The sequence below is a fragment of the Bombus vosnesenskii genome, unplaced genomic scaffold (genome assembly GCF_011952255.1).
Source record: "Bombus vosnesenskii isolate JDL3184/JDL3185 unplaced genomic scaffold, Bvos_JDL3184-5_v1.1 scf7180000013788, whole genome shotgun sequence".
In the NCBI taxonomy this organism is placed as follows: domain Eukaryota; kingdom Metazoa; phylum Arthropoda; class Insecta; order Hymenoptera; family Apidae; genus Bombus; species Bombus vosnesenskii.
In genome coordinates this window covers 972,154-990,166 of record NW_022883218.1, presented here as the reverse complement: position 1 = coordinate 990,166, position 18,013 = coordinate 972,154, and the positions used below count along the sequence as shown (strand labels likewise).

Below are 18,013 nucleotides of genomic sequence, written 5' to 3'. Positions count from 1 at the left end.
TAAGTATATCATACATTATGAATTAACAGAGTGATACAGAATAAACATAGAATTTAAACATAGTAATCGAAACAATATAAGCATTAGATTTTTCTAAACAATTTGAACAAATCAATTACACACTCACGTCGATGGTTTTCTGATTGTCCCGCTTCTCCTCTTGATACTGGTGATAACAAGCAAATCGGAAAACAAAAATAGGGCACGTTCCTTTCTGGTTCCTTGGTTCGAGGCTATGGTGACAAGATCGTGGCGTACGAAAGCTCTACGACAAAAATAGACGCATCAATTCAGAAGAATTTTTTTGTTTTCATAGCAATTTCTATCGCAACACGTATCGCTATTGGTAATCGATACGGTGTACGCGTTTAAAGCTTGAATAGTTCATGAAATGCTGAAGCGAGTGCAACGTTTTACGCGCAGCTATTCGATGAAAGCTCTATTGTGCGTTAAACTTCTTTCAATCTTTTTCCCCCTTATTTTCTCACGGATCATGTAAAAATACGAGTTCATAAATGATATCTAAATTAAGTATAAAAACGTTTTGAAAACGTTTTTAAAACATTCAACCGTTTTTCAACCGTTGCTTTGACTATTATGATATTAAACGTAAAAATATGTTTCATATTTTATTTAGAAACGATTCGAATATTTTTAGATAATTTTTAAAAGGTCATAATACTCAATTGTGATATTTAAAATTGAAATCGTATGCATATTCTACAAATTGTAGAAAATTAATTTTCGTAGAGAAAAATCCATGAAAATAAAGCAACATTTCTAACATTATTAATAAGGCGTAATATTTAATTGATTTCCTATTTTTCATATTTTCTTTTTTATATTTCTGAAGCTTTCTTGCCCTCGGAATATTGACTATTATCTCTTGTATAAAATATGTTCCTTTTAATTGCGTGGTTGATCTGGCACGTACAAAATCATTTTATAAATATTTCTAAATATAAAACTTGTCGACAAAGAGTAGCTGTTATATAATAACAGTATATATCTGCCTCTATTGTATCTGCATATGCTCATTATATTTTACATTTCTATGAAAAATTTCTATATTTCAAATACATATATATGCTAACATAAAAAAATGATACAGTTATTTTATTAATTCATTTAATTGTTCATATTTGACATTCTTCTTACTATCAATCAATATCTCAGTCTGTGTTACAAGGAATTATCTATACTTCGTTTAGTAATTATAAGTCGTATTTGTTAAAGAACCAAACATCATGCAGAAGTTGGTATTACAGCACAGATTAAACCCTCTGAAAGAAAATTTTAGGATGGCAGCTTCCTCAATATTAACAAATTTATCAAACAATTTGTCTCTGGTTCACTCAATTTTCCCCCAAAATGTGTCTGATCATAAATAAACGTAGATCATAAAAGAAAGTAAGTTCACCTGTCGTTTGTGACGATACCAGCGAGTCCTTCGACGAGCGCCTGAACCTCCCTCAATGTACTTTGCTGTTGCTCCCACTCGAGAGACTCCCTTTCTGTGCAATTGATCTTTACGACCAATTCGTGCACTTCCTTCTGAGCAGCTTGGAGCAACTCGAAATCCGGATGCGTGGTATCGGTGTGCTTCAACAACCTCTGAATCAGTAACTCGTAACGTGGTATCTTTTGCACCGGTTTGATCAATAACTGATCTAGCCCAAGTTTTCCTTTGTGCTCCCGTTCCATTGCCTATCGTGTAGAAAAAGGGGTAATTGACCAATTACCAAATTTTATCAGATTAGTATAAACGAAATAGAGAAATATAGTGTATGGAAAAATATTGAAAATATAAAGGATATTGAAGAATTTCATGGTTGAATATTTCTTGTCAAACTGTCTAAGTTAGTTTTATTGAGTACATAAAGGTTTACAATTTTGGGAAAAAGAAGGAAGTGTGTAAAGCTGGCAACTTGAAATGTGTGAGAATAGGAAAATATTATAATTAGACCGTGAATATTTGCGCAAATTCAAACTTTTATGAACACAGTTAAAACGATAGAATATAAGCAAAAATTTGTTTTATCCACAAAATATTATAACGATTCAATACTATATGGTATCTCTTGGATATTTTACGTACTTTTGCATACTATGTGCATTTTGTGCATTTTGCACAAATACATAAAAAAGAAGAACGTGGAAGAATTTTATGGTTAAATATTCGGACGCAAACTTGCATGACTGTAATTCGTTTCGTTGAATTTAAGGAATTTATGCGGGGAAGGAGAAGGAAAATATAATGAAGGTAAAGCTACTGTATTAACAATGCAGAAAATAAAAATGTTAATAGGAACAGAGAAAATGAAAAAGGATAGTTGGTATACCTCGAGGAATCGCGCGAATGCCGGTTTCGCTTGGCAAGTCGTTTTTATCGCCTTCCTCGCGGACTTCCAATTATCAAGGAAAAGCGTGTACGTTTCCAGGACGACTGCCTTGGTGAACTACAGAAAAGACAGCGAATAATGAATAACAAGTGGGAAGATAATCTCTGATATACAACGCGCGTTATCGAATTAGAATGGTCATTGCATTCGGTTCTTCGAAACGTGTCCATTGTAAACAACTTGAATGTAACTTTATGGAATGGAATAGATTAAAATTTCGTTTCTTTTTTCAGGAACTTCCCTGACAATTTGTTTTCAGAAACATTCTTTTTCAGGAACATTCCAAGAAACTCAATACAATATATACTTTTTAAGAAGGTAGGTAAAATAATATGAATCAGAAGAAGCATAACAACGAATTAAAATTTTAGTTGAACAAAATGGTGATGTGTTTAATAAGAAAACATACCACATCGAGGAAAACATCGCCAATGGTCTGCTTAAGCTCCCAAGTATCCAGTCTTTTACGTAACTCCTCCAGGAACACTTCATGATGGTTGAGAATAGAAGGAATCTGAAACACGAACGTACAAACTTTCTTTTCCCAACTTACCCTAACATTTCCGACACAAGATATTAAAAACGGGAAGTTGCGTGAAATATTAAACTTTAAAGATAGTAATGTAGGGGTTCTATCGAACTCTTGATATTCAGCTATAACGAAGTTTCAGTCCGCTGCTTCATGCTGTAAAACATGACTGTCGTTTGAACATACCACACCACGCGTAATTTCATTCCCCTTGATAAAGCTATAATAAACGTTTATTATCTCGTAATTTGGAATACAACGTTGTATTTGACAAGGCTAGTAGTTGTACGATTCACGTTGTTAGCATTTAATAGCAAGGTATCCTATTTTGTTTTGTTACACCGTAGCATCGTATTATCCTTTCACGTTCATGTTCTATCGATTAAGAAATAATTAACAATTGTTCTTTCCGTCACGGAGATTGTAAGTCAAAGGTTGAAAAGTGCACGCTTGTCCAACGGTTTAACAAGTTAATTGGAAAGTCGTGGTGGCCACACATCGATCGGGTAAACCGTGTTAAAGGAATTTACGCGTACAGATTTCAATTTCGTATAGTTTCTTTTATCATCTTTTTCTATTCGTGCGAATTCTATAGCCTTTGAGTTTCACGGAATTTATTGTAAGTAGAATGACACGGATGATCGGATATGATCGAATATGGTCGGACGTGCGTTACCAATTTTTATCATAATATTTTCGCACAGGATTACTGTTCTATTAACATCTTCAAATATTCAAATTCTGGTGCGTTATACAATTAGCTCAACATCTATTTATTATGATATTATATTTAAATAATTATGAAATCTATGAATAAATTTCTCGATTTGATATTCAGCATGGGATTCCAAAATTTATCTTTGTGAATTAAATCCAAATGATTTGCTTTAATTATGACTTTAGAAAACATCGTATTTATTCTTTAGTATAAACTTTAAACTGTAAATTAGTAATTTACCTGATAGAAGATTTCGTCCACCGTCGCTGCGTCCACCAAACCTGCATTTTCGGGGCTCTTTAATGGTTGTAGATATTTCTAAAACAAAATCAAATTTTAATTAATTTTATGTACAATATAATAATTATCTGTTTCTTGACTAAAAATTCTGAAACATATTTATTCGATAAAATATTTAAGCACGCAGTTTTATATTGATTTCGATTGAAGTTCCAGTCTCCTTTTCTTTCTCTTTTTGGCCAATATTCATTAACATAGCAGAATTGCAATTCCAATAATGAGGTGACAGACGTAAATCAATCGAATCAAACATAACCCATAATGTGACATTTCAGCAATCAAGTGGGACAAAGTAATTATATCAAAGAAATACCATATTGTAATATTAAGGGACTATTATAAAAAAATATTATATGATCTTTTTTATTTCATACGAGACAATTAACTATATAATAATAACAGTTCCATCCGTTTGCATCCAAAAATCGATTTCTATTCAATAGATCGAAACGAACTTTCATAGACTTACGCAACGTGTGGCAGTAAAATGGAAACTTTTATTTTGAACGTGAATAAATAACGGGCACCGTTTGTTGGGTTACATCAAGACGCATCGAATCATGGAACAGCCTGGACCCAGAACAAAAAGAAGCAGAAGAATCGATCGGGAAGCTCGAACGATGTGATGAATTGGATCTAAGGTGCTCCGCGGATGTTTAACTTTCGGAGAGTGGATAGCTGTGTTGAGGATATTTTTAGCGACTCGTATGTTAATGGCTCTCGGGATTAGGCTGGATGAAAAGGTTTAATGGATTTTAATGTAATATACGACGTGTTGGGAAAGTGTCGAGTATGCTCCTTCGATAGATCTTCGGTGGAAAAGTTTTAATTTCGAGGTTTAAGTGCGTATAAGTAACGAAATGTCTGTAATATGCTATGAATCATAAAGTTAAATAAATCTGTGCTCCTGTTTTGAAAAGATCGTTCGTTTCAATGTTAATATATTGCTTTATCGCACAAAAAATATTAAGAAAAAACTAAGTAAAAAAAAGAAATTATTACACATCTATAATTATATGTTTGATCACAAAATTCTATATTACTTAAAGCAGTTACAAGCAATTTTCGTAATAAAGAGAGTAGACTTTTAATAATCGTATTTACTTATTCTAGTGAGCACTTAAAAAATTAATTGCCAATGAGATTTGGTGCGGCTTTATACAGAATTTATCGAGGATATTATATTGAAAAGTTATGTATTAATTCCATTATATTAAAAGTAATGGAATTTATTAAAATGTCATAAGTTGAAGTTCCCAAATAACGGATTTAATTACGATGAAAATTATGCTGATTATTGTTAGTGTTGAGCACTGATATTATACGTTGTACTGTTCTTAATTACCATGTTGATATGTGGCACCGGAACTTCCAGACCGAAAAGAGGATTGTGGAACAGGGATATCAACGAACAGCGACGCGAGGTGACGGTGGCGTCGTGGTTAACTTAGCCAGCTACAAACTAGGAGACCCGGGGTTTCCAAGTTCTCGTACCGTAGTCTCTATTTTTCACTATTCATACAGATATTATACATGCAAAAGGCGAATATCACGTGATTTCGGCTATTCTTGTGCGTTCATTGTGGCATCATCTGTTGCGCGTCCTAAAGATCGTTGTGTTAAACAGTTTAATGCTTTTATTGCATTTTTCGTTTCATTGTCATTAATGTTTTTACTGTCATTTCTAATATCAACAATATACTGATTTCACTGTTCATCAGTTAACAAATCGTACAGATGTTCTTGATAAAGTACTATGCGGAAAACTGTAAGTAAGTAACACGTTACTCTGGTGCTCAGTTGATCTTTCTTAGTGAAACCAATGCAGAAGATTCTAAGGAGATAGCCATCAGTGGTTTCCACATCGACGTTAGCTTCGATCAAGGTTTGCCATTTTTTAACCATGAACCTCAATTTATCTGTGATAGCTATCTGTGGTTAGATCCATGCCATGGAAGTTGGTCAACAGTTGTAATAGTATGGCCATCGTTTTTAACGCGAGAATCCTAGATAGGCATATCTAGGTTGAAATAAGAAATTTCTATACAAAAGGAGGAAACATGATACGAGAAAAGATGTGATCTTGAAAAGAATCTCAAAGACGTAGAGAAATATAAATTAAAATTTCTCTAACTCATCGAGTAAATCTCATATTGATAAGAGGACATTTTCATCGTAAGCTTGACGCAGGGGGATGAATTAGCATTAATTCTCATCACGATGGAAACACACTTACAATGTAAGCCCGGTTTATTTGTGCTTTCCTGATGGATACCTTTCTATTATTTTTCTAAGACGAAGCGCAACATGAAAAATCGTTGGTAGCCAGCCCCAAGGCCATTGCTAAATAATCGTTCAGCTCGAACAACAATCATCGTGGACCGTACTGTTTATAAAATATGACAATCAAACGTTTCATGATATACGCGGACGGGTGTTGCGGAATTCGAATTCTTCTGGTAAATTTGTCGAAAAAATCTTGCGATGGAAATCGTCTCCTATGCGTTACGTGGGTGTTTTCATTTTTAATCAAAAAATTAATTGTTAGTGAAATACCCAAAATTATATGTGACGAGTCTTCCGAGAAGAATCTCTTTTCGAAAAAACGTAAAAAAAGATTCGAAAATGTTTGCTAAACAGCATTGTTATTGACATCGATTAGATGGTTCGTAACAATCGTGTGTTTTTATTCGGAAAAGAAAAAGAAAAGAACAAAACAGTGAGATTTAGCGTTGATGATGAATTATTTGCTTTTGAAAAAAGACACATGTATCTTTTAACTTTGATCATGTTTAAGTAGAGTTTAGGTCATGTCTAAAGAAAACATAGTTTTGTAGTCGTTATTTAATAAATAAAAAATTCAAAACTATAGCATTGAAACGAAAGCTTTCATTTATTTTTCATTTATCGAACTAACGAAAGTGCACATGAGTGTACAGTGTACAACCCCGCACACGTTCCATCGTAAATTTCATTTTGTAACACGTGGATGATCGGTTATTACAATTTTCTGGTTACGATTGACCGCTTGTGTATGAAAAGGTAGAATTTAATAATCCTAGTGAAGGTAAATTTCATCCCCTCGCGATAAACTGGTTCGCGAAATATAAATAAACTGTTAGAAACCAAACGTTGTTTCAATTATTCGTCGCGATATTAACATTCGAATCGATGGCCACGTTCGATAGAACGAAATCGTATTTTTATCGTTTCTATGTTCGATAATGATATTCGACAGCGTTGATCCATCGAATTCTTTACGAGCAACTATCTGGATCCGTAAATGTCTAGACACAGTAACGTTTGCAGATTTGCGTATGCGATTCGAAAATAGGCGCACATTAAGACAGGCTGAGCGACTAACACGATTCATCGATATGCAAATTGAATTAATATATTGGTTCGGTATGAGTCATTGATTATTTGTATTTCTAACAATGGATATTGAGTATAAATCTGCAGGCGATAATATTAAAACCAATATTTTTGTCATGTTCTTAAACGTAATTATTAAAAAGATAGTATATATATAACAATAAAAAGGACATTTAATGAACGATAAGCTTTTAAGATTATTTAATATCTAAAAATTATTAATTTAAAATTAAACCGCACCATCGCTTCTTTAAAACATTCCAAAAAATATTTTCAAAGAATAAAAGCAAAACAAAACATGAAAAAAAAAAGAAATAAGGAAGAAATATTATCAAGACTGTGTAACCAATATTTGCGCAATATTTTACGTTTCAAAAATAAACTGATATAATATCATGAAATACGGAACAACACACATCTGTCGACAACTACGATCCTTCGCATCGCTTCGATCCATCCCTTATTTATTCAATCAACGTAGAACTGGCAGCGTAGAACCAATACAGGAGAACAGATTGAATATTCCCGCAATTCTCCATTTTCCATCACTATATTCGTCTAAAATATGCGGAGCTTCTGAGAAGCGTTCTGGTTGCATGGGTATAGCGATCGTAAAAGAGTTGCCGCAACTGACATATCGATACGCGCAAATAAATCTAGAAATCACGTTTGCCACCATCGAGGATCGGTTATTAAATACAGAACACGCGCTACGACGCAGGGCCGCGAAGGTTACGGACCATTTACGCCTAGCGTTGTTTATGAGAAATGCTCGTCCTTCTGTGATCCTATCGTGTCACAAATAGACTGCGCTGTAATTACGAATGACTAATTGCAAGCATTATTTATCGATTCGGCAGCCTTTGAATTCGAATACTAGAACGAAACTCGAAACACTCGCAGCTTCTTTAAATGTCAAGCGACGAGGAAACGATGGACGATCTTCTCCCGCACTCGAGTTTCCTGAAATGGCGCGAAGTTTCCTTTGCTCGGAGCAATGAAGCGGAAAAATTTGGATCCTCGGCTGTGCAGAGAGAAAAGAATTATGAAATTGTAACGAGAATTGTTTCTTTTTGTGTAAATATGGGGTAACGAGAGGAAATATCGTTTTCGTGGAAATTTAATAAAACGAAACGTTGTTCGCAATCTCTTTTTTCCTTCCAACTTTTACCTTTAACCTTTCCGACGAAACTGATGCCATTTTCGATAAAATGCAAGTAAAGAATTGCTGCGTTAGGGGAACTAATTAGTCTTTTGTTAGCACAGGTAAAGCTCTTGGTAATTTTCTATCTATCATACTTACGTATCAATGTTACTTGATATTTACTTTTACATTATTTATCTGTAAACTGCGATTATTTATAAGTTCACGGAAAATTTTAAAACGTAACGATGCACAGTGTACAAATAATATACAAAGATACAGAAAAGTGCTTATTTAGTAAGCAAAAGAAATTTCTACTTAAATTTTATTCCTTCAGTTATATTTGTGGGGATATGAGTTTACATATATGCTTTTAACTTTTTAAAAGTAAAAAAACGAAAAGCGTTGCAATGTAGGAACTTGGTGAGTTTGTCATTTTGAGAATTTGTCAGGAAGCGCTATTAATTTGGATGGCACATTTAATGGAAACAACAAGCCGGAGATGCGAGGCTGCATAACTTAACGAGAAGCTTTTCACGAAGTAGATCAGTCGAGTGGAATCCTTGCTCGAATGAAGCAAATAAACGGGCAACGAGTTTGTTTACGAGAAACAAGGTCGCGGATCCGATGTTCGAAGAACTTTCGGAAAGCACATCTCCCAGTCGACGTGCATACCGATGTTCCTTACCGGAAGAGAAAACAAGACGGAAATCGAGACAAGGGTGATCTATGATTGTTTCGACATGCTGTTTTACATCCTTTGGTTGCGATATATAATGACCACTTTACGAGAAAAAAATTTCAAGAAACTACGTTGGATTAACACAGAAAATACGAGAAATTACATTTTTGGTCTTTCCCAGGAAAAAATTTTAATATTTATGATACTGACAATCAATTTTATTTTAACAAAATTTTCCTTGTTATTATTTTATTTTATTGTATTTAAGGTCGCGGCAACCATTCTTTATGGTCACAAAATTCTCTTTCTATTTAGTCTTGGTATTAAACATAAATAAATATCATAAATATTTGAGAAATATTGTCTTTACAAATTATCACTGAATAAATAAGTTGCTATCAAAATCGAAATATAAACAAATCATAATTTATCATGCAGTTCCCACGTAGGTGATCTTCATTTTGAGCACTAGTCCTAATAATTTTAGTAACTGCATAAAAGTTAACATTTTCGTCATTTTCCCATGTGCTTTCATTTTTTATATTTCCTCACTATTCGAATATTTTGGTATAATGGCATATTGTCATTATGCTAGTAAATTGATATTTATTGGAAAAACATGATTTTGCTCGTTATTATTAAATTCAAGTATTAAATATTTCCTTAAATAATGATTATGGTTTCCATCGCATTCACACGTAAATATTCCCACTATTGCATTTAGTGACAGAACGTAGGGGAAGATACATATGGAGCGGATAGAACTTCAACGAAAGCATAAATTCGAATGAAATTTCAAGAACATGCAGCGTTATATTACACAGTGAAATTGCATTGATTTGTAGGCTTTATTAAAATATTGATCTACTCACATTGACTAGTATCTGCAGTGCTTCCACGTACGATCGCTCCGTATCGTACAATTCCACGACTACGTGAGTTCTCGTATCCTGAAAAACAAAATTAATAACTACAATGTAATGAAATAACATTTTGTAAATATCAAGCTCATTAACGATTAAAAAGAATGACTAAGCAATTCTATGTACAAAAATATTAAAAGAATGATTATATATAGCCTAATAAAGAAAGACAAAGGGAAACGTGTAAACATGCAAAGATTCGTACTCTATAAATCACCAGAATAATACAACAGTCATTTAGAATATAAATGTCTGATAAATCAATCAGGTCCGGGGAAACCTATTTAAAATTAAAATAAAAAGTAATGTTTCCAATAATGTTACAGATATTTTTATTTTCATGTTGGTTGGAATTCATTGGAATATCGGTTTTCTTAACTCGTAATCTTGTCAGAGAAATAATAACTGACGCAGTATCGATAACATTTACATTCGATTTAATCTAACAACAGATGTAGTTATAATTGTGTAAAGAATGTCTTGTTTATTCAGTAAACATTCGATAGTGGCAAGATCAAAGCAAATTAATAAGCGAACTTCGAACATAATTGTAACGATTATGTGACCACATCGTTAAAAACCATCTAGTCGTATATCAAGTATTACAATTATAATGTAGCTAAGAATAAAAGAACTAGACGTTAAATAAGCTTTAAAAGAAACACTTCCTTTCAAATAGTTAAAGAGAATCCTTTATATAGTTGACCTAAGTTTACATACTTATTACAATTTGTGGTATTTAGGTGTAAGCTGTATTCAATAGGAAATACATATATCGCGACGTTTCACCAGCATTGCATTTAGCTTCTTCAGAGGTCAATATCAGCGTGTCACTTGACCCCTGAAGAGGCTAACTGCATTGCTAGCGAAATGTCAGAATGTAATTCTCATTCGACACGACCTACATTCGAAAGATTCCAATGGTAACAAAAATCTAACGTGCCAGAAGGTATTCTCATTCATCACCGATTTTTGAATCTGATTTATTATTTTTGCAAACATTTGTGTAAAATTATAATGATACTTAAATAACGAATCTTAAACGGAATTTATAATAGATAAAATTATTGATGTAAGAATTCATGTAGATATTTTAAAAATCAAATTAAGAACCTTGACGATGACCAGTCTCCGATTAAATATTTATGAAACTGAAGTAATAACATTACTAGTCGAGCTTAGGCATTATTTAAATAAAATATTTGGAAAATAATTATTTTAATAATATATCATCTTATTTGATCAGACATTACTGTAAAATAATACTAAATAAATGATTACTTTGGAGGTAGAAAAGACAAGATAGGCTTAATATATGAAAAAAACGCGTATTTTAACATTATTAATTATAAAATGATATAATAAATGATTTAAACATTCGAAAAGTACTCAGATTTAAGAAGAGATATTTTAAAAATTCTCCTAATTATTTTGGTATTAATACAAATCAAATTCTTTCCGATTGTTCCATTGTTCTAGGATATCCTGAACAATCAACTGTTTCGAGAACAACAAATCCCGTTGTTTCGTGATAAAGATCGCACGTGCCCACGTATTGTACGAGCACGCGCGGACGCTCACGTGTTTACTGACATCGGCATGACACTGATTACGAGAAAAACTATTCTTGGTTGCATAACGCATAAGACGCAACAGATAATCTTATGGCTTGGGCTTAGACAATCGTGATCGACCATTATGACATAATCATGGTTCAAGTCTCGCCCAGGTGTTCGATCTTTTCCATCTTCGCAGTCGTTTTTAAATTAACATAGGAAGTTTTCAGGTATCCTTTTTAAGTATATTCTTATTATACCTCTATTATTTTACCTGCTATTATTTTAGATAACTATAAAAACTATAATAACTACAATAACTAGAAAAGAATAGCTCTTCATATTGAGGGCAAATAATTACACGTGAATTAAAGTGAAATCCCACAATGAATGAATATTTGATAACGTTCAACTACAATCGAATATCACAGCATGGTAGTTGTAATCTTAGTCCAATGTTTGTAAGAAAAAATTTATTGAGAAACAATACAAACAAATGTCTATTCTAAAATCTACAAAAAAGAAGTCATTTCTGTATGCTTAATATATTAAAACCGTATCATACAAAACTATGATCCTCATTAAACCCCAAATATATGATGAAAACGTCTCCATTCATAAGCTAATTACTTAATCTATTACTACATTCACTTAAGTTATTCTCTTAAATGCTTCTTTAAGAATTCCTCTGAAAACGAACTTCTATTCAGACAGATTACTCCTCACATCGTTCGATTTATATCTGGATGAAATAAAAAAAAAATTCTTTTTCTTTTGCCTGCTGCGTTACAGATTATACAACTTCCTACGCATTTTCCACGAAACAATGGAGCGCAATTTCACGGACACAGGAAACGAGGCAGATGGAACGGAAAATACGCCGGTTTTTCGAGTCGTGCATTAATTAGTTTGCCTAGCAAAATTTCGTATTCGCGCGCTATAATCGATGCCAAATGGGCGGGAAAAAATATTGGTATCGGTCGAAACAACGCAATGAGCACGATGGTTACAATGCGTGTGCAATATGATCGGTTGTGTGTGCACATATAGGTGATTGGATTCATGTAAGCATGAAAAGGAAAGCTACCCACGCGGTCTGTGCTGACACGTTCGTTACTTTCGCTGTCCACCGACGGCTGGCTGATGAGTTTGCGATCAGCATTCATCGTCATCCTCTTCTACCGCCTTTGCTAGTCCCTTGATACGTTTTAAACTCCCTAATCGCGTATCAATCCGGCTCCCCACATTCGAGTCCCATGTCGATTGTTTACCAATCGTCTATCACACTTCGCAATCGTGAGTTTGTCTAATTCGCGAGATTTTCTCCGTCGATAGGTCTAATGATCTGGAGAGTCGATCAAAGACATGATCTATATATATATATATTATTCACTGGTTTTAGAAAATGTCCATTTGATATCGTTGACGTCTTTGATTAAGTTTCAGATAGATTGTTCGTTATCTAGAAAGCTAAAAGAAAGGATTTATTTTGAAATGTTCAGTAGAAGATAGTATGTAGATGGTAGAAGAAAAACATGAAAACTATATTTTTGTTGATTTTTTGATTGTAGTATCAGTTTATGATTAAATAGGAGAATTTTAAGATGACATAATTGAGTATGAAAGTAACTTGTCGATTATTAAACATAGCGGATAAGTTGACAGAGTTTTATGAAAACTAAAAGTACAATCAATAAGACTAACGAGTTTTATTTAAAAATTTTAAAAATATTTTAAAAATATTCAGAGGATCATTTTCAAAATTCAAAAAAGTTTAAAGTATTTAATCGTTGTTTTTTCATCCTGTACAATACAACTTTATTCTACATTAATACAACATTTTTCAATATAACTGAAAAAATGGAAGGATGCTAGATAAGACATTTCAGCAGTATATATCTCGTGATCTTATTTGCCTACTGCACCCGTGTCCCACTAAAAATACCGCAAATCGTGTAAAAGTTATATCCAGTTACAGACACGAAAGAGTTATAATATAGGAAAAGATGACGACGGGAGAAAAGGAGGTTTTCTTCGATCAGAAGTTCCCCCTTATCAGCTACAAGCGTCGTTCGTTTTATGCTAACGCAGTTTTTATCTGAATAACATTTTCTTTACAACGTAACACCAGGAAATATTAATAGAAAGGATTAATCATTGGAAAGTTATAATAACTGTTGGAAGTGAGAATCGGCAACCGAATTTTAAGCGAAGAAAAATCGCAAAAAAATTGTATCAAAATAAAACGAAACAATTCCAATATCATGTTATGAAATTTAAAAAAGTAATATCTGTAAATAATAGTGTTCCAATATGGATATTTTATGATATTCGTATGATACGAAAATGATTAAATCTCGTGAACAAAAGTTTATTTCACGTCTGTTCGAGCATTTCGCTTATAAAGTGATTCAGCAGTGCCACTTTAAAAGCTCGGACCGTACGTCCGGCAAGTTTTGGCGTTTCCACGTAGAGCTTTCACACTTCGAGCAGGGATGATCATATGTCGAACACGTCGTGCATGCACCACCGTTCTTCCACGCCGCGTTATATTTAGCTAGCTGACTCAGGGCCCCTCTCGTGAGCTTGCAAGCTCCCCTTTCTGTCTTATTCGCTCTTTCACGCTTGTCCTTCTTTCCACCGAGAAACACGCCATTCCGTACGATTACCGAACCGATTACATTCGAGATTCGAGCGGTCCCTAAAATCTGATTTTCGTATCTTTGTTAATCGACAGGGCGAAGTTACAATTTTCGAGTTTGTTTTAAAAATTGTAGTTTATTCTTTTGTGGTACGATAAATATCAAAGATGAATGAATATCATAAATATCATATAAAACTTGTAATCAAAGTTACAAATTTAACTGTAACTAATTTTAAAACACTCGAGTAAAATAATTAATTAAGATAAAAATTGTATTTGAAGTGATTTTATGTGAACATATTGAAGGGTAAAGCTCTGTGAATATGACATTTTTATAATGCTAAATTATTACGATACTTCCAGCTATTATTTGATTTCACAATATTTTTAATTTACGTGTAATCAAAATTTCATGTTTATGTATGAATGTAAATGGAAAATTATAATTAGAATTAAGATTAAAACGGAAATGTAAACAATTTTCAATTGATTAAAATTATTCTCAGATTTTCTGATGACCATTGATTCCTCGACTGATCGTTAATTTTAATCACTTTTTAAACCACTCTGAAACCACTGCAAACTTCGTTATCGTTCCGTGTGACGAGTGAAAAGTGGAATTCTACCGGTATCCCTGATCAATAATTCAATAATATTTCCACGAACAGAAGCAAGACGGACGAATGGTTGGGAAAGTAGAACACTGATATTAGTTTAATGATAAGGGGTCCTTGGAAATCCTAGAACTGGAATGCGTTTTCACGTGAAATTAGACCCTAATAGAGAAACGTGATGTTGCGAGAACAGATTGACAACTGTCGATGCAAGGCTACGTTTATGGCCCTCGTATTCAGTACAACGCGCGTTTCTTCCTCGATGGAATTCGAGAATTCCAATACGGTATGTTTCTGTCGATACGTCTTATGATTCCCGTTATTATCGCAGCGGCAGAAGTCAATCTACGATCTACTATATCGATTAGATTAATGAGAACCCTAATATCTAATGCATTTCTATTCTACATGTAAAAGATAGAAAGAGACAGTATTCGAAGGAATGAAATTTACTAAAATTTGATACTATTAATAGTGAATAAAAAAGAAAATAACAAAAGGCAAATTAATTGATTTAGAAAACTGCTATATATTTTTTTTACTGTATATTTGCTTTGTTCGTTGCATATTTTTCGAAGTCAGAATTTATATTATACATATAATTTTAATTTTAATTCAGAAGAACGGATGAAATTGTATAATATCAGAGACACAATTTTTATTTATTGCATACATCTCCTTCTACTCGTGTGACATTAAACGACAGCTCCACGGGAGAGCAGCTTAGAACTAAGGAGCTTTTCTAAGAGACAGGGAAGCTGAAGCGCACTCTTTGACCTTTTTATTGCCTTGCATGTCATCATTTGCGTTATCGTTCCGCTGTTTGTTCAACATCGCAGAATCTACCACAGCACGCATTTTTACAGTGACCGTAAAAGAATAAGAAATAATGTATCATATGAAGTACGGAAAAATTAAAAAATATTTATATAATTCAAGAAATGAAAAGAATTTAAGATAGACAAAGATAAGCATTTTATATAATAAAGCAACACGATCGTCATTATATTGATCCATTAATTTTATTATACTTTCTAAACAACTTCGTGTACTGTACTCGCTAGTTAATATTATCAATTCCAGGAATTGTTCAGTGAAATCAGACGATAATACGAATTTTAGTATTCTGAAGGATCTACGCGTTAATCCTGTCTAGAAGCAGGAACAGCAACACGAAGCTAAAGATTGACCCTTGACCTTTGTCAACAATCAGGATCACCGGTCTAGTACAAGTTATATTATTTCTACTGACTGCCATATTAAATATGATTTCCTGCTTCTGTTGTGATTTTCGCGTGATAATTTTCAAACGCATAATACGTGGATAACGAACTTTATTTATCAAATAACGTCAGGTTTCACGAGTTCGATTAACACCGTGACTAACTGTGATTACATTATTGCATGATTAATTCGAGACAATTAAGATCGACGGTTAGACGTTTCACTTTATACCCAATTAAATGGTACAATCATATCGAACGATTTAACTCTAGACCGCTAGAACCCGCGAACGTCAAGATCGATATGATTATTTTCCTCATTCCTTAGATTATGAGATGTAAGTGGTACACGACGTTGCGAATAGAATCGAGAATAAATAGAAGGTAGCCGAGCTTACGTGATGTACTAGCAAATATGCAGTTATACCGCTCGCGTAATATTAGTTCTAGCTGTAACCGGCAACGTTTTATCAAGCTCATAAAATTCTCCCGTTATCAAAGATTACCTATTAATGATCCAACTTTCATCTCTAAGTAATCTCCATAGAAATTCAAACGTTCTGTTCTACATGCTATTACTCTTCTCGCTAACCATACACCATCTATTGTGTATCATCAACTACATCATACCAAACGAAGCAAAAAAACCTCTCTATAAATCAAACCAAACCAACGTCATCAACCAGGGGCTCAATCAATCGTCAATCCTAACTCTGATCATCGAACACGGCCACACTAGTTCTCTACCAAACAGCTCTCTTCGATTACCATTCTCAACGACACGATTCTCAAAAGACTCACACGTGACACGGGACGATTTAACGAAGGCTGGATTCAGCCTGGCCACCGAAAAAACCTCAGCAAACGGTCACGTCACGTCAAAGTACTCTCGTGTATCACGCCTGTACTCCTCTATTTCAAGATTGTACTCTTGAATCGCGATCCACGACGCTTGTTCGCACTGCGAGCCGCATTCTACTGGCCGATCTCGATCGAAGATTCGCACGTGACACGGGCGACGAGCCGGACGAACCGAGTGCAAAGCTCTTCTCTCGCTCAGTGTCGGAGCTTTCTCGCGATGCGGCAGCGAGACACGGCGTTACGCCTGAAACTGGCGACCCGCCGCACAACCACGACCAGGCTGATCGATGCCCAACAGAATAGCGACCGCTATGCGGAGCAAGAGAGGCAGATGTTTCGCTTCCAGAACGCCGGCGCACTCTCTCACGTGGATTACACGCGCGCACCCATGTATCCTGTTCATCCTGTTCGAAGAGCTTTTGCTGCGCCGCGACCTTGTTCCGGGAAGGCAAGCTCTAGACGACCTTGTACCGTCGCCACAGTTAAACAGCTAACCGATCGCTATAACAATCGCGTTTCCGCGAAACCACCAAAGCTCCCGGTTCATGATTTCCCGACCTCGCCGATACGCTCCTCTATATGACTTTCGATTGAACGTTAGCGAAACGCACGTTCCTGTTTTGTTTTATCAGACGGAGGACGATTATCAATATATTTTCATGACGTAGGAAGAAAGTCATGGTCATGATTTGGTTATATTGATTTTTGTGATGGTATTTTATGGTGCGTATATCATACTTATGTTTGATATTTGATTTTGATGATATTTGTTGATTCGTGTCTGTCTAGTCGGGAATTGTTATGGTTGTTACAATCTGGCAATGTGGAATTCGTTACTCGAAGTTTCGAGAAAGGAAAAGATTGCATGGAGAAATGTTAGGGAGAAATATAGTATTCTTTGTATCCAATAATACATTGTCATTGCTAATTAATTACTCCATATAATGAAATAAATTTATGTTATTAACTGAAAGTTGTTGAAGATCATTTTTATAGTATGACACATGAATTTATATTATATTACGTAAATTCCATTGCTAAT

At 34.1% G+C, this 18,013-nt stretch overlaps 1 protein-coding gene across 11 annotated transcripts in view; it reads right to left on the bottom strand.

The window, feature by feature from the left end:
• LOC117238978 (rho guanine nucleotide exchange factor 17) overlaps positions 1-18,013 on the bottom strand; it is a 70,049-nt gene that overhangs the window by 12,676 nt on the left and 39,360 nt on the right. For all 11 annotated transcript variants that reach the window (XM_033504224.1, XM_033504225.1, XM_033504226.1 and 8 more), the window contains exons 9-14: positions 10,023-10,100; positions 3,890-3,967; positions 2,812-2,916; positions 2,343-2,459; positions 1,421-1,707; positions 128-265 (exon numbers count right to left, since the gene is read on the bottom strand). In XM_033504224.1, coding sequence (XP_033360115.1) covers positions 128-265; positions 1,421-1,707; positions 2,343-2,459; positions 2,812-2,916; positions 3,890-3,967; positions 10,023-10,100 — 803 coding nt within the window. The remainder of the gene's footprint in view (positions 1-127; positions 266-1,420; positions 1,708-2,342; positions 2,460-2,811; positions 2,917-3,889; positions 3,968-10,022; positions 10,101-18,013) is intronic.